This window comes from Uranotaenia lowii, chromosome 2 (genome assembly GCF_029784155.1).
Source record: "Uranotaenia lowii strain MFRU-FL chromosome 2, ASM2978415v1, whole genome shotgun sequence".
Taxonomy (NCBI): domain Eukaryota; kingdom Metazoa; phylum Arthropoda; class Insecta; order Diptera; family Culicidae; genus Uranotaenia; species Uranotaenia lowii.
In genome coordinates, this window is record NC_073692.1 from 315,804,298 (window position 1) to 315,822,516 (window position 18,219).

Below are 18,219 nucleotides of genomic sequence, written 5' to 3' on the forward strand. Positions count from 1 at the left end.
AATTAATAAATGTCTTCGTAAATGAAGGTCTTTTGGTTAAACAGTATTCTAAAACCTACTGGTCCAACACTCCCGGAAAACTAGCTCAGCAGCAGGAGACCCTTGAACTATGTCCCAGGGTCGGCCTACTACTGGGTACCCGGAGGGAACGCGGAACAAAATTTACGGAGTTAGCTGTGGAGTTTCTTGCCAAATCAAAACAGTTTAATTGAGTTGAAACTGAAAGATTTTATTCTTAAGCAAATTCTGGGGTTTTATTTTTCGTTTCAAGAAGTGTGGGTGTGGGTGTGTAGTGTGGTTCAGGGGCACTTCATAAATGGGGTGTACATACCGTCGACGGATTTTCTTTGGGTACTCGTTGGCGCGCTACAGGATCCTGCTCGGTGTTTCGATGCTCGATGACTTGTCGATCTGCTGTTGAACTCTTCCTTGGATGACCAAGAGTTCGTTTTGTGGCTTGGGTTGACTGTCCAAAATGGAGTTTTTGGACTGCTGGAGTTGGCTTGCTGGCGTCTTCCCTCGTTGATGCGATCGGCGGACCACAGCAAGGCCGTATTGGTCGCGCCGAGAGGGGGTCTCCTGAGCGATTAAGGCCCTTGGGCCTGAGACAACTCTCCTTGGTACTTATGGTCCCACGGGACCAGAGAGACAGGTCTTTTACGGGTTAGGCGTAGACAGTCAAAGACTGCCTAGGCCGACTCGTGCGTGGTGTGAGGTCGTGGTTTTCTTTTAGAAAACCAATCAAGGATTACAAGGTCCTATAAAATGAACCGGTTTTTAACATAATGGATCATTTCCCCCCTTCATACGAAAATTTTACCTGAATGATCCAAGGTTGTCGGACTCTTAAGGCCACTTACATACAACACATTTACTTAGGACACTCACAACTTTCACACACGAACGCCAAGATGAAAATGACACATAACGGAAGCTGAGTCATCTTCCTCTTTGCCCATCCTCCTATGCCAACCCTTGTTCAGCCACCCAATATGGCGGACCACCCCCATTGTTCATAGTACCATGAACACCCTCTATGAAGCCCGCTCGTCTAAAACTAACAATATATGTTTTTGTTTATTTAAAAATCCCCATTCTAGCTAATATAAAGAATAATCCCTACTTCCTACACATAAATTCAACAAAATACACTACAGCTTACTCATTACATACAGAAAAATTGAAAAAAGATTTAATGCATTTTGTAACAACGGTTACACTATCCCCCCGCCACGACAAAATAAGCAATCGGGATAAATTGCTTATTTTATCTACAAAAAGTATTCACAAATAAACTAAGACGATTAGACGTTTGCAGTGTATATAATTTCATAGCAACTTCTTTCAAAGCTGGATAAAATTCAATAAAAGTATCAAAAAATGAAATACCATTAAAAATCTTGTGGCAACTATTGGTCAATTTACCCTAAAGGAAAATTGCCATAATCAAACACATTTGATCTCATTCCTGTTGATATACCTTTTTGATTACACGAGCAATTGGTGATCGTTTTTAGTACTCATCTCACTACTTAGTTTGACAGTTGATGATGATAAGAAACTACAAAAGATGATCTTCCAGTAGTGATCGCCACGCGGACGTACAGTAAAGATGGACATTGTGTTAAAACGAGTGTGTTTTCAACGGATAATTTGCCAAAACTTACAGGACGAACAAGTTAAAATGAAAAATGCTTATGGTGAACCTATGATGATCAGAACGTACCAAATTACTATGTTTCTGAAGATGTTGAGCTGATCGACGGTTATTTTCAGCCTAATTCCCTCAGGTGGCCATCCTGAGTTGATAGGAAGGATGCTGATAACGAGCCGTTTTCAACATGGCTGTGCAATGTGCAAAAATGTGCTCAGGTACTATGTGTTGTTTCTGATTTTTACTTTTTAGCTTTTTGAATATTTTCCTAGATGAATACCCATCACAAACAAATTAAAAGAAATAACGACCCACTACGAATTAAAAAAAAATAAATTAAAAAAAATTGAAAATTCCTAACTAAACTACTATTTAACTATCTATCCTAGCATGCATTTTTGTGTGGCGCCAACACGAAAATTTAACTTTTCTTTTTAATTTACTAATATGCATGCAAAACTAATCTAACTAATAATCACCGGCATCAAACATTTTTAATAATGCATTTCGGTGCATTCTACTTTTTTTTTTTTCGTGAGCGACGTCACCGACGATCCGGCCCGGCACTCACTGCAAGCTGACGATGATAGGGATCCCATGATGATGATGGTTGGCTGGCACTCACTCTCCCCTTCACGCGATTGGCTACTTTTGGTGAGAACTCATCGGCGTCCCGACGCGATCTTCAAGCCTCTGCCTCTCACGCGCAACGATAGCATATGATGACCACTACGCACTGATCAACACGTGCTTGCTATGCTGAAAGAGTACCACGTAAATACGCATGAGAGCTATTCCGCTTAGCGAAAGAGTGGGCAATGATTTTTGTTTTTGCATTTTAGGTTTATGGTTCGGGCTCATCTTCTCCAGGGCGAAGGTCTGCAGCTGAAAAAACACCGAGGATCTTTCCTGCATCATCTGCCAGCTCGTAAGAGCTACTGCCTCTCTTCGCTACCACCGTGCACGGTGTGTACAAAGGGCCATACTTCGCATTATAGCGATCTGCTGCTGACGATAGCTGAAAGTTGCGCTTGTAGACCTTCTGCCCCACACGGTAAGCTGGACAAAACTTTTTATGCCTTAAATTGTAATTATTTTGACACCTTTCATGACTTTTGCGTAAATTATCTTGAACCAAATTGAACATCTTTTCATTAAGTTTCTTGCGAACATTATCACGATCTTCGATGGAATATTCATTAGTCTCCCTCTCCATCTGATGCTCCTCTCCACTGATTATTTTCTCATGTCCGTACAGTATGCGGTACGGGGACATCCCAGTGGATGCATGCACCGTTGTGTTGAGAAACTCTTCAACTTCGGTTATTTTCGAGTCCCATACGCGTTGGTCCGGTTGCATATACGACCTCAAGCATGCATTGATGGTCCGATTGACACGTTCCACGGGATTCGCCTGACTGTGGTGACGTGCGTTGGGCCAGTGACGGATTCCTCTTCTGGACAGCAAGGCTTGGAATTCCTTCCCCCGGAACGTTGTGGCGTTGTCGCTGATGATTACCTCTGGGGTTCCAAATCGTCTCATCCAGCAATCCTCAACAATTTGACAAACTTGTTTACCATCAATCCTTCTTACCGGAACAAGAAGTGACCATTTTGAAAATATGTCCATCAGAACTAACAAATGGCAGTTCCCGCTTCGGCTTCGCGGTAGATTCTGTATAAAATCAAGCGCCAAGATTTGAAAAGGTTTGCTGGTGAGACGTTGGTTCCCCATTGGTGGTGCGGATCCGATGTTGGACGGCTTGCATTGCTTGCAGGTGCTGCATACCTTGATGTGTTTCCGGCAATCCGCTGCCATGCTGGGCCAAAAATACCGAAGTTTTAAGCGATGGATGGTTTTCTCGAACCCTGGGTGGAGTACCTGGTCGTGTTCTCTCTCAAGAATTTCCTTCTTAAGCTCGGAGGGAACACACAGCTTCCACTCGTAGCGATAATCCATCGTTTCCATTTTAGCTGCAACATACTTAAACAATTTTCCATTTTCTATTTTGAAATCTAAATAATCATCTGGAGAGTTTTTCACTTTTATGAATAGTTTGGAATACCAGTCGTCATTATGAGCATTGATGGCCTCTACAGCTCTCGATAGTGCATCGGGAACCACGTTTTCCGAGCCCTTGCGGTGTTTTATGCTCATATCGAATTGCTGTAGAAGCATGCTCCAACGACTCAATTTTGACGATGGTTTCCATTTACTATTCATAATAAATGATAATGCTGACGAGTCGGTGATAAGGGTAAAGTGAGTCCCTTCCACGTACGGCCTAAATTTTTCAATCGCCTCTAACGCTGCTGCTCCTTCCTTCTCCACCGCTTTCCATGCCCTTTGTGACATGGTGAGTTTACGCGAGAAGTAAGCGATCACGTGCTCCCCTCCTTCAGCTTCTTGAGTTAAAACTCCTGCCACAGCTGTGTCACTCGCATCAGTTTGGATCGTGAAAGGCTTCTGGAAATCTGGACAAGCTAAAATCGGGGCGGTTATTAATTTTTCTTTCAGGCAATTAAAAGCTTCCTCTGCCTGCGCGTTCCACTGGACGGTTTTTGGTTTTCCTTTTAATAGATTAGTCAAGGGCGCAGTAGTTTCACTAAACTCGCTTATAAACCTCCGATAATAGTTTGTCATCCCCAGGAACCTTCTCAGCGATCTAACTGATGTGGGACGTTCGAAATTTATTATAGCCTCAATTTTATCAGGATTAGGTCGCACGCCGTTATCAGACAAGATGAATCCTAAATAGGGTAGCTCTGGAACACAGAATTTTGACTTCTCCAGGTTTATTGTGAGGTTTGCCTTCTCCAATCTTCTTGCTACTTCCTTGAGGCTACGAATGTGGTCGTCAAACGTGTTGCTAGCAATGACGATATCGTCAAGGTAGACGAACACGTTTGGTTCCAGTTCTCCATAGCCTAAGGTTTCGTCCATGACCTTCGATAAAACAGCACTGGAGTTGACAAGACCAAATGGAAGCCGACGAAACTGGAATAATCCTCTTCCAAACACCCGGAACGCCGTATACTTCCTGGATTGAGGGTCCAAAGGTACTTGCCAAAAAGCTTTAGATAAGTCGATTGTGGACAAATACTTTGACGCACCCAGCCTGCTCAAGATACGGTCCTGATGCGGAAGAGGATATGCATCACGACGGGTTCTTGCGTTCAATTTCCTAGCATCGAGACACATTCGGACCTTCATTCGCTCGGTACCATCTTCTAGGGTTTCCTTCTTCATGACTGGTACTATCAGTAAGGCCCAATCGCTGTTGGAACGCTCGACTACTCCTGACTCGATCCATTTATCTAGCTCCTCGTTGACACTTTTCTGGACTTCTGGTGACCATGGGTACGGGTTTAATCGAATAGGTGGCTCGTTCTTAAACTCCTCCAAAAACTCAATTTTCGCTGTGTATAAAGGGGTTGCTTCTAGCTTTTTTCCTTCTACAAAAACCTTGAACTGTTTCTTAACTTCTTCAATTTGCTTTATTTGATCTGGTGTTAAATTTTCTCCTTCTTTTTCTTCACCTTCTAGCTCCTCTATCGAAAATTCCTCTATCTTCTTGATTGTGGGTTCTATGTTGAAAATTTTCCAAAAATTCATTCCTAAGATTAGGCGACGTTTCAATCCAGGGGCTACTAAAGTTGAAACTATTCGTGTCTGACCGTCGAACGTTACCGGCATGTCTACGGATCCCTGCACTCCGATGTTGGTTCCATCTGCTGCTGACAGTTTGATCGAAGTGGGCTGCATTTTGAGTTTGAGGTCGCTCAACAACTTCCTACTTCCGGTTCCAATCACTGTTAGCTGCGCTCCGCAGTCCAACAAACCTAGCATGCTGATCCCCATTACGTTGATCCTGGTGAACGGTCGATTGTCTCCCTCGACGCTCAAAACGAATTCAGCTACTTCCGCCTCCTGTAAAACAAATTTATTTTGAGGATTTTTGCTTTTCTGTCGACGACCTCCTACGACGACTTCCTGTCGTTTTTTGCACATACTGGGCACGATTCCTTCACGAAATCATGAAAGCCACAGACTGTACAAAAAACTTCCCTCTCCTTCAGGCACGCGCTATAGTGATGATAATTGCCTCGACAATTGAAGCAAACGGTGGGATCTGGCTTCCGGTATTCCGATACTCTCCTGTCTAACGTCCCTCTGCTACTTCCTGCTTCTGGTACGTCTCTTCGCCTCTCTTGGTTGGTGTTCTGGCCAGTCGTATGTTTTTTCTCCGCCTCGTAGTATTTCTTGCCGAAACCGTTGGTAGATGGATCCTTCGCCGACCTGGTGTGATTCGAGTTCCTCCATTCCAGCTTCCTCTGAGCTCCATGATTGTTCCAGGTGTTCTCATTTGACCTCTGACCCCTTGACGCTGAATGCCCAAAAACCTCGTTCACCTGAGCCCTAAGATTCGGTTCATTAAATGTGCTACCCCGATACAAAGACCAATTCGCCGCATCTAACTTTCTTCCCCAAATCTTCAAACTACGCAATGATTTGACTCCTTTGACCAACAACGAGTTTTTGTAGTCAGATCTCAAATTACGAAACACTATTTGAAACATCCGATCTTCTGAAGGTGGATCGGCCATCCTGCTGAAAATCTCCATTATTGAGGCATAGAAGTCCTGAAACTTCTCGGATCTTCTTTGCCTCCGCTGGGACGCTTGTTGCTCATAATGGAAATCCATATCCGGTGGCTGATATTCCATTTTGAGGTCAGATACAAGTTCGGTCCAGTTCCTGAAATCCCTACTTTTCTTTCCCTCAATATACCAAGCTCTGGCATCTCCTACAAACAAATGGATAGCCTCATTAAAAAGAGATTCTTTATCAATCCCTTCTGCTTCCGCCATGAACTCCACTTCCGTTATGAATCTATTCAAATTCCTTCCTTCGTCACGGCCATCGTACTTGAGCTTCCATTCAGCTACAGATCTGGGTCGACGCTTCAAAACCTTTCTTGATTCGATCCCTTCCTCAGCGCTAGAGTCCGATAACTCGTTTTCGGTCTCCGCTTTTCCCGGACGCATACGAAACTCATACTTACGCGGCTCTCGTGAGACTTTTCTTACTTCTTCCCGAACCTTAAATTTTTCTCCTTCCTGCTTCTTTCTCAACGATTCTACCTTGCTACTTCCGCTATCCTGTTTCAATTCGTCAAACTTCTTCGTGACAACCTGTTCGACAAATACCATCAGCTTTTCAAACATGTCCGCAGAATGTTGAACTTCAGAATCAGGTTCTCTGACAGGATACGGAGTGCTAGCTTTCGCTCGCGGTTCTGCGTCGAATCCCTCCTCGCTATGCTCGTCGATGTTATCCGGCTCTGAATCTAAATCTGTTTCTTGCCTATACAAATCTACTTCCTTCAAACGGTTTATTTCTTCTACTATTCTTTGAGAAGTTTCTAGAGCTGCCTCTGGATCAGACGACAACATGTGAAAATGATCATTAAGAAGCATGATCGCTAAATCTTCTAAATTTTGAGTTTCAAATACCTCTTTCAGCCTAATCACCCGGAAATAGATATGAAGTAATCGCGTTTTCAATTCTGGTAACATCGACTTCCTAGCTTTGCGGTTTTCCAACGCATCACGAATTTTCGCAAGTTTTTCATCAACTACTTGAAATTCGGTTTCCCTTTCACTTTCTTTTACGCGACGTGTTTCAAAGTTTCCTGTTTCCCGCTGTTCTTTTAGAACGTTTCGTAATTTTCTTCTTTTTGCATCTCTAGATTCACCACTAGCATATTTTACTCCGCGGATGGCCAGTTCATACTCCAGCTCATCGTCTAGAAGATGTGTGACGTTCAGGGAACGATATGGCAAGGCATATTCTGAGTTCATGGTAGGACAGTTCGTGACGGTTTAAAAGTGAAAAATAAATTAAGACAAAACTTTCGATATAAGATACGCGACAATATAAATAAATTAAAATCGAAATAAATTAACACGTATTTAGATATTTAGTAACACAATTAGATAATAAATGAATTTTCTGATTTCCGTGGCAATAAATATGATGATTGAAATAAATAAACGATTAGGACAACAATTAGGATAGTTTAGTACGGTTGAATAAATGATTTGATTTCTCTCGTGTTTTATTGTGTAATAGGAATGATCATTCAGGACCTTGAACAAAATAGTTAATAGTTGCTCTTGTAGATTAAAAATTATATTGCATATTATGAAACTTTGATTAAAATTTTATAGGTGCAAATTGCACTATCTTATGGAGTTACCAAAGCAAATGTTTAAAAGTTTTAATTTATCAGGTTCAACTTTTTGATTAGCAAGATTCCAGTGTGAGACGATTACACAATTAGTAAAGCTAACTTGTGTACTCACCTACCGCCCTAAACAAAAAATCATTAGATTTTTTTCATTCTACTCGAACCTCCGGTTACCTATACGAATTTACGTTGGGTGCCAAGTAAAACCTACTGGTCCAACACTCCCGGAAAACTAGCTCAGCAGCAGGAGACCCTTGAACTATGTCCCAGGGTCGGCCTACTACTGGGTACCCGGAGGGAACGCGGAACAAAATTTACGGAGTTAGCTGTGGAGTTTCTTGCCAAATCAAAACAGTTTAATTGAGTTGAAACTGAAAGATTTTATTCTTAAGCAAATTCTGGGGTTTTATTTTTCGTTTCAAGAAGTGTGGGTGTGGGTGTGTAGTGTGGTTCAGGGGCACTTCATAAATGGGGTGTACATACCGTCGACGGATTTTCTTTGGGTACTCGTTGGCGCGCTACAGGATCCTGCTCGGTGTTTCGATGCTCGATGACTTGTCGATCTGCTGTTGAACTCTTCCTTGGATGACCAAGAGTTCGTTTTGTGGCTTGGGTTGACTGTCCAAAATGGAGTTTTTGGACTGCTGGAGTTGGCTTGCTGGCGTCTTCCCTCGTTGATGCGATCGGCGGACCACAGCAAGGCCGTATTGGTCGCGCCGAGAGGGGGTCTCCTGAGCGATTAAGGCCCTTGGGCCTGAGACAACTCTCCTTGGTACTTATGGTCCCACGGGACCAGAGAGACAGGTCTTTTACGGGTTAGGCGTAGACAGTCAAAGACTGCCTAGGCCGACTCGTGCGTGGTGTGAGGTCGTGGTTTTCTTTTAGAAAACCAATCAAGGATTACAAGGTCCTATAAAATGAACCGGTTTTTAACATAATGGATCATTTCCCCCCTTCATACGAAAATTTTACCTGAATGATCCAAGGTTGTCGGACTCTTAAGGCCACTTACATACAACACATTTACTTAGGACACTCACAACTTTCACACACGAACGCCAAGATGAAAATGACACATAACGGAAGCTGAGTCATCTTCCTCTTTGCCCATCCTCCTATGCCAACCCTTGTTCAGCCACCCAATATGGCGGACCACCCCCATTGTTCATAGTACCATGAACACCCTCTATGAAGCCCGCTCGTCTAAAACTAACAATATATGTTTTTGTTTATTTAAAAATCCCCATTCTAGCTAATATAAAGAATAATCCCTACTTCCTACACATAAATTCAACAAAATACACTACAGCTTACTCATTACATACAGAAAAATTGAAAAAAGATTTAATGCATTTTGTAACAACGGTTACAATTCAGAAAAATTTAAGTACTAAGAATTATTTTATTCTGGAGAAAAACTGCAGATATATCAATGAAAGGTGATAAAAAAGACAAACAGGAACAAGTTTTAAATTCATTTTAAAGTCTTTCTTTTTCTTTTTGAAAGAATATGAAAGTTGAACTGTGATGATATCCATTTGCACTTGCCCCGATGTTTCTTTAATAAAAATAACAATGTAAAATAAAGAAAGACAGTTAAATGTCAATGGTTTCGAGGAAAATTTACATGAAAATTTCTAGAAAATAGAATGAACACATGAAATCATCGTAGCCTTAACAGATTAGTTCTTTTTATGTATTTATTTTTTTAAACCTGTATTCCAATTAAATGTTATTGAATCTTGAATATATCACATAATCTTAAATGAAATCGTAAATCACCTTCAACACTGTTAATAACAAAAAAATTATACAAATTTTTTCTCCTTTCGAAACCAAATTGAATTCCTTGAACATTAAACCAATAGATCAAGAAAACTTGATTTATTGAGTTAATATTTTATGGAATAAAATTTGCAATTTTTGCTTCGACAAATAAAAAACGTTGACGTGGTTTTGATGAAAATATGAATATTTATAACCACTGCTTCCAAGGGTGAGGATAGTGAACAGCAAGCTGCTTGAAAATGGTTTGCAACATACCTTCTCTAATGTTTTTTATTTCTTCAGTTCTAAAAAATGTACCATCCAAAGCTGTCAGGAGCTAAAAGTGCTGCGCTAGGCAGAATATTGGACAAATACTCCAAATATTTTCCCGATATTCAAAATTCTTCTTCCATAAAGTTTCATATGCAATATATTCCAATAAATGAAAAAAAAATTGATTTCAGTTTCAACCAGTGATTGAAATCCTCAACCATTTTCTCATCAGAGGCATTCAAAATACACACTTTGAGGCCTCGTATAGTAATACAGGAGACGATACATATACATTCATTCAAACCTCCCCCCATGAGGAGGATCTGCTCCGAGAGACACTATCCGTTCGCTGCTCAGAACGAACTCTCTCAACGTTCGGTCGCTACATGATGCATGAAGAAGACGAGGCACACATACTCATTTACGTTATTGAATTTGAGGGACTCAACCTCGCCGCAAAGGTTGAGGCAACACCGACAACAACCGAACTTATTGCATTGCATAGGCCCGCAACGTATGGAGCAAGGAGAGGGGAGGAAAAGAAACGAAAAAACTAGCTGCCGGCGTGCGGTTGCTGTGCAATAATAGCAATAGCAGAAAAACCTCGGGTATTCTATCCAGGCACAAACGAGGAGACTCGGGTTTTCTCTGCCTTTTGAATTCGGTTCCCTCAAGAATGTAACAGGAGATGAGTGAGAGCCATTCGTTTGGTTTTTTGGATTCGCTGCCTCGAATGTACATTGCTTCTTGAAGGCGGGCCATATGAGAGCGTATGCATCATCGGTTTTGTCGTTTTTGCTGCCTCAAAGCAACCTTAGCTTCCGAGTAAAGCGTTGAGCGAGAGATGGTTGATCAATTCATGCTCAGCAAAATTCAATCACTGGTTTCAACCTTTAAAGTGATCTTGAGCAAAGCGGAGTAAATCAACTAAATGGTATACAATAAATGAAACATAGATATAATCAACATATGTTATTTATGGAACAAGTTACAGAGAGTAGATTTCTTTTAGCATAAGGGTTGCCAAGTTTGATGGTTACGTTGAGTGCTGAAAAAATCGAAATTGCAACGGGAAGCTGATACCTGATACCAATTCGGTAATATTCAAAGTATCCGAATAAAAGAAATGTAAATGAAAAGTATTCATGTAAGATGCATGTAAGATTGATTGGAGCTATTTTTTTGATAATTTATGCAAAGACCCGTAGAATTGAGTTAAAATTCTTAGATTTGATTCCGTTATAATTAAGCGAGACAATTTGAGCAAACTGAAAAGTTGGATATCGAAAAAAAATAGGACATGTTCAAGAAAGCGAGACGATTAACAACTCAAAACTTGATGCTTTTTTGAAGTTAAAGAGCGAAGAACAAATGGAAATAGACGCCAAATTGATTCAAATTGGCGATTGATTCCAAATATTCATACTGACTCACAAAGTGATTAACTTATTGTTGTCAAGTGATTTAAACCGATGATTCTGGTATGAAAAAATCCACCAAAAACACAAGCATTAGAAAACAAACATACACACTCTCCATAGCTTTTTTTCCCTGATGATGACCCGGATGTGCTGTTTTTAATAATATTTAAATTTACTGAAGCCAACACGTCTCTATTCAGTCTACTCACTCAGAATACTTTTGGTAAAGTAATTTTTGTAAATCTTACGTTGAATTCAAACTGCACTACATACTCGTATGGTTATATTTTTGCTTTTTCTGTACCTTAAATGTGATTTTTCCAATAAACATTGCGTAAAAATCTTTTTGGTTTAATTTATGACCTCACTAAATACAACTGTTCCATTTTAAAGAAATCTTCTACAGTTCCGTTTCGCCTTTTTACATGTTTCCAAGGATTAGTTTCAGTATTATTTATTCTGATTTTTTTTTCATTCCAGTTTTATCGAGAGAATAACAAGGAAAATCCCTTATAAAAATAAACCACAAGTGATGCTGTCCTGTCAACTTTTCAAAACTCCAGCAGCGGTCGAAGAAGGAAGGGTTCATTGGTTGATTGTTCTTAGAAATCAGGTTCGGTCGCCTAAGATGATGGGATCAAATTTCCTGATTGTAGGATAATTATAGATTAATTCGAGAACAACCCACTTGGGCTTGACAGCAGTTGACGCAAACATTGTATCAAAATAGGTGAGATATGCTCGTCTTGTGTTTAGCCAAATTAACCGTTTATCTTGAGGTAGGACCTGATTTTCAAATTTCAGTTGCTGATGCACGATGGAAAAACTGGATTCCGAACGCTGTCGTTATAGTTTGATTTGAATGTTTGTTCCATTTTCCTCGTTCAACTTGATCAGGAAGGGGCGCCAAGCTGTCAGATGTCAAACATTCTCGGTACCATCCCACGTTGATGGTCGTCGAAATTTCGTCGGTAAACGACACATTCCGTCAAGGGTCAATAACGATAAGTATGACAGTGAAATTCCTCCCTCTCTCTCTTTTTTTTTTTGCTATTTTCAAATGTAACTTCAAAAGGGTGGAACAATTTGGACAGTTTGTCAGCATCCTTTTTCGAGAGAAACAATCGGAAAACCAATCCCGGATATGACTTTGACGGGATCTATCCCTAATTTTGACACTTTCCAAACGGTTTCTTTCAATATGCAAAAGCATTCCCGTATGGTATGTTATCGAAATAAATGTTGGCTTTGTGACACTTTACATTGGATTAAATCGGTTCGTGTGTCATTTTTCTAAATACCAAATCGAAGACAATTTTAATCCGAAAACCACAATAAAAACTTAAATTCAGTTTCTTTCAACTTTTTGTGCCATTCTATTACACATTTACATATATTCCTATTGTAGAGATAACATTCAAATTTAACAAACTTTATGACGAGTATCAAAGAAATCCAACGGAAAATCTAAAGCGTTTTTCCTAGGAAGGTGTAATCCTCTCGTTTAACATGTGTCACATCGTTGCTTCAACACTTTCCAAAAACATCTGAGGCTAGGTCCGGCTATGAATACAAACAGTGAGCAAACGTAGGATGGAAGACCGAATGACAAAAAAAAACTCTTTGAGGGGAAACCAAAAGGAATCGATCAACCGGAAAACCGATCCGATGACTACCGAGTGTAGTTGGCTTGACTTGCTGGGCTGCGCTGTCAAATATGGTCCAACATGACGTGGCGATGAGCTGTCACCGGGCGAGCGTTTTGTTTTGGTGGCGAGAGGACCCTTTCCGGAAAAAGTGTTACGTTTCGGAACGAGTGGAAATTTTGGATGATATGCATACGTCAGTAGAATTTCAGGGAAAAGGGATCAGATTCCAGCAAGTGGCGATAGCGCTCTTGTTTGATTTTGCAAAAAAAAAAAAGAATTTTAATTGTTATTGTTGATAAAAGTTTTGATTGACATGAAACAAACGTTCTGGGTTAATTTTGAATGAGAAAAAAACAGGTTGAAATTTTATAACTTTTATAATTTTTCAGTAACCACTTATTTTTAAGTTTTAAGTCGTAGATGCTAACGCTGTCTTTCAATTAAAACCAAATTAAGTTTCAATATTGATTTTTCGGATTAATCTAGGCCCAAATTCATCTTTTCAAAGTAGTTTTCCAACACAGTTCTGTTGTTGTTCACGCTGAAGAAAGCTTTTCTGGATTTGCACAAACTCACCAGCTCAGGAATATACCACTGCCGAAGTTCCTGCGCTACTCAACTTCAATTCAATAGCAAATCATACCAATAACACTACTAGCGATAAATCTAGAGGAAAATCTCTCAAAAATCCCTTTGAAACGTGTAAAATCCAACTTGAAAACGCCTAAAAATGCAGTTTTATATTCAAAGAGTTCATAGAATTAGGTTGCCAGATTTTTTTCAGCACGTAGCCTGGCTTGACTAATCTGGACTATTTTTTTTTAAACCTGGCAAAATCCGGGCATTTGATTTCAATATTGGCGACCAAAATCCGGGCAATATCAGGGTTTTCTTGGTCAAAACTTATAAATTACTCATCATAAATCAAGAAAAAAAAGTAGACAAACATTTTTTTTTTCATCAAAATTCATCAGCCCATTTAAGGCTTTTAAAAAACCAGTTTGAAGTTTGATTTGAAAATGAGAATAAAATAGAACCCGGGAAAAAGTCGAGCTTTTCCAATGAAATCCGGGAAACTGGACGGACCGAACATTTCCCAAATTTTATATTGAATATCCAGGCAAACCCGGTTAAACCGGCAGTCTGGCAACTTTATCGTAGAAGCATTATTATTCACTTTTGGACAGTTAATTCTATGAAATAATATTGATTTTTGTAAAAAACAAAAGTGTACTATCATTACTTCGCACCCTTTTTTCGTATTTCAGGTCTTCGAAGCCAATTGCTTCATCCAAACTAATGATTGGTTTATTCGTTCACGGATAAAAAAAAACTCAGGTTGTTATCAAAATTCATATGGTTGGTTCTTCTATATCCCAATTTTATGTTAGAATGCTTAATTTTGCTTAATCAACATCGATAACTTCGATCAATCTAGCGTTTATGTGAAGTTGGTTTGGCTGTAGAGTAAAATTGCCAGATAGTCCGGTTTTACTCGCACTTGCCCGGATATTTGATACAAAATTTCGGGAGCGTCCGATCCAGCCCGGATGCCTTGAATGCGTTGCAAAATGCCCGAATTTTGACCGAATTAATTTCAATTTATCCGCAAAATCAAACAAAAAAACTCAAACAGATTGAAACGTATCATTTAGTTATGGCTAGAAGCTACTTTACGAACGTTTTTGATTGCCCGGCTGGGCGTTCACTAATGGTCTCCAGGAGTTATCGATTTTGGCGGGACTTTCTTTCCAAACTCTGCTGCACGAGTGGAACTATTGCGACTAGTAGGTAAATTATTAACTGTATGATTGAAATTTACTCATTTGATCTGAAAACTGAATTTTACTTTCGGGGAACATCAATTTTAAAAATAATAGAACACAACAACTGGATTTTGATGACGGACCATGGCCGTAGGAACGGGGGGGGGGGGGTTTTGGGGGTTAAACCCCCCCCATGAAGGTCCGAAGGTGCCAAGTGAAATGTTGTACTAAACATAAAATTTGAATTTCCTAATCAAATTTTGATGAACTACGTAAATGATTCAAGAGTAACAATAGTGTAACAATCTTGACTCCAAAACCTCGAAATCTCATTCCAGGACCACAATTCTACAACAGTTTTTCAAAAAATTTCTCACTTGTTGATAGTAATTGTGTCCCAAATATTGAATCCCAATAAAGTTAGACTAAGCTTACCAGATTATATGGATTTGGACCAGATTTTCTCACTCTATTTGCAAAATCTAACGAAAATTTCAATTGTGTCCTTAGAATCATGTATCTTGTGTCCAAATAATTTTTTTTTATCGAATTTTATCAAAAAACATAAACGATTTTTTGGAAGATGTATTTTTCTAATGATTCTGAATCGCCTGATGAGTTTCAAAAAAATTAAAAACGATAATCCGTGTGTTTTTCTTCTTTATTTTAGAGGAATAATTCTGAAATTTGCCTGCGTATTGGACGGGTTTTTAAGAAAAACTTAAAACAATATGCCCTTATTTCGCAAGGTTTCAGGATAAAATTGCCTGGATTTGCCAAGCCCGGATACTTGATCCAACATAAGTGTTGCATTTCAATCTTAAATGTGATGAATTTTCCATATTCAAAACTCTGAATTTCAGAATATGAAAAAAAAATATTTGAAATTCAAACCACTTTTAAGATTTGGATCTGAAATTTTTATTCTCAATTTATGTGCAGAGATGAGTCATAAAAAAAATTTCATGAGTCCAGAAATTCAAAATATGTAAAAATTCCGTTATTCACAATTTTATTAAAAAATTTCAAGTTTAATTACGAATAAATAATTCAAAAAAAAAGCATATTGAAATCCATAAATTCAAATTAAAATAAAAGATTTCTTCAAGGGTTCTAATACAAATTTCGCTTTTTGTTTTTAAATTCATAGGATTTCTTATCCGGAATTTGGATTCAGGCTTAGAATTTGGGTTCAAAATGCAGAATTCAGACTTGGAACTAAAATTCAAGGTTTGTATTCAGATTAAGCTTAAATTTAAGTTTTATGATCAATATTAAAATATCGATGTTAAAATTTCATCAGGGATTCAAATTGAAGGAGATTGGAGTTTGATAATTTGATTCTTGATTCAAAATTAAAATTTTAAATTTATCAAAGTTAGATTAGAAACACAAACCTGGTGAAAATCACATATAAAAAATAAGATCTGAATGCATTTCAAAGAATTTGTTTTTTGAAAAATCTAGATTTTGATTTTGAAAACTTTGTAACGGGTTAATAATGCAAAACCTTTTCTTTGTAAGACCAATATCAAAAACACATTGATTTGAGATAAACGACTGTAAATATTCATATAATTATATCCTTAATAGTTTAACCAAAATAAATAAGCGTTAATTAAATTATTTTATTCCTAAAGCGAAAACATTTCGACTTAATATTTCAAGCGCCACCCTAGACGAACAATCATCAAAACCATTAACACGCTGTTGAATGCTTTAGATCAACCAACACACTTCCAACTTTAAACGTGTGGCTTGAGACGCCGTCTTTCGTAGACCACCGACGGCAGACTTTGTTTGCATCAGGTGAATGACCTCCTTCGGGATGCGTTGTGAACCTAAAAGTTTGGGGAAGAAAAAGATTGGTTTCTAATTTCGGATTTGGAAGGGGAAGACAAGGGCTATCCGAGAATTCGCGAGAGAGGATTTAATTGTTTAACTTCGCGATTCGACTAAGTCGGATCGGGTAGTTCCGGTCACGAAGTTAAACTAATCCAGTAAGCCAGATGACGAAAAGATCTCCCAACCCATTTATTCCCGGTGATTAGCGTAGGAAAGATCGGTTTCAGTTCACACCGAAAGTAGAGTTAGACTTGGTAAATTGGACACTTGTAATTTCCTTTTTTAGTATCCTCAATTAATTTATCTTCTCTCGAGTAGCCCACACTAGAGCTAGGAAGCATAGGTAGTGCAGTGCAAGAAGTGTTTACGACATTGGTTCGACCCGAAGGTATGTTGTGGAGATAATCACTCCAGTGAAACGCCGTGTAAAACGCCACACTTTTTCATGCCAGATACAACTGCACAACCACCTAGAAGTCGCCCACGCCCCAGCCGAAGCGAACTCCACTATTGCTGACGGCTAGCAGACATCAACACCCAGCCGAACAGTGATACCGCCTTCAGGACCACCGCGCCGCGGTCTTCTCGAGACTACGAGAGCCGCGGTCATTTTTCATCGTCGTGTTCAACAAACAGCAGACCACGACGGCTAGCTAGAGAACATCTTCTCTAGCCGCGCCGTAACCCGCCGACCAAAAAGTGTAGCTGAATCACCGCAGCAGAGCTACCACCACATGAACGCCAACTAGAGTGGTAAGCCGCAGGAGGGCCGCAGTAGTTGACCGCAGTACAACAAAAACGGTGAGGTAATGGCTGCCCGAAACCCCACAATAAATTAACCGGAAACGTGAGTACTCACACCTAAACAACATGTTGTTTCAGCGATCGCTTTGAACCGTTGGTTATCCGCCCGCAACTTTTGCAAGATTTATGTTGCGCGAGCGCGAGAATTTAGTCGCTCTATTGAATCGGCAGACTATGAAATTAGTCGGACTGGCGAGCCGCATAAAGTAGCCATATTATCGAATTTTGTTACCCGTTTTCACACGAAACAATAACAGGTGAAAACGAACATCGGACGCATCTTTGACGTACGAACCACCTAATACCTCCACCACGAACCCCACTAGAAAAGTTTAAGAGAGAAGGAAAAGCTTAGGCCTAAATAACACACTACAAATGTAAATAAACACGACAGAATAAAATGGAATGTTTTCGCAAAAATGTAAGTCGGCTCCGATAAGTCTCGAAGGATACGAGAATTAGAGAATGCACCATTAATTAAGGTATTGGGAAAGGGGGTTACAAGTTGTTCCTTTTTTGTTCGCGTAATTTTAATTTCACTTCATTTACTGCGGAGGCTGGCCGCGAATCCAGTCACGATCATTCTTTCACTAAACCGGGGTAGAGGGCGGAGTCTTGTACGACGGCTTAAACCCTGGTAGTTTATCTTTGGGCCGAACAACAGCTAACTCCCCTTTCCACGAATTTCTGCAGGGTTTCGTCTCGTCTTCGGGGCGGCCTCAAAAGGGCCGAAGTACGAATCCATTTTTGGAGACCCTTCCGCTTCTTTCCCAAAATAGGGAATCA

The 18,219-nt window shown here is 39.7% G+C and overlaps 1 protein-coding gene and 1 long non-coding RNA gene across 2 annotated transcripts; both read left to right on the forward strand.

Moving 5' to 3' along the window:
• The first annotated feature begins 2,247 nt into the window (after nt 1–2,247).
• LOC129746093 (uncharacterized) lies at nt 2,248–7,557 on the forward strand. The gene is made up of 3 exons (XM_055739559.1): nt 2,248–2,428; nt 2,497–2,708; nt 7,408–7,557. Exons 2-3 carry the CDS (start codon nt 2,501–2,503, stop codon nt 7,542–7,544), a joined length of 345 nt encoding a protein of 114 aa, XP_055595534.1. The 5' UTR covers nt 2,248–2,428; nt 2,497–2,500; the 3' UTR covers nt 7,545–7,557.
• Nucleotides 7,558–16,322: 8,765 nt separating this feature from the next.
• LOC129746100 (uncharacterized) lies at nt 16,323–17,417 on the forward strand. Its single transcript, XR_008737237.1, has 3 exons — nt 16,323–16,883; nt 16,948–17,017; nt 17,082–17,417. It is a non-coding gene; the product is annotated as an uncharacterized LOC129746100 (long non-coding RNA).
• The last annotated feature ends 802 nt before the right edge of the window (nt 17,418–18,219 follow it).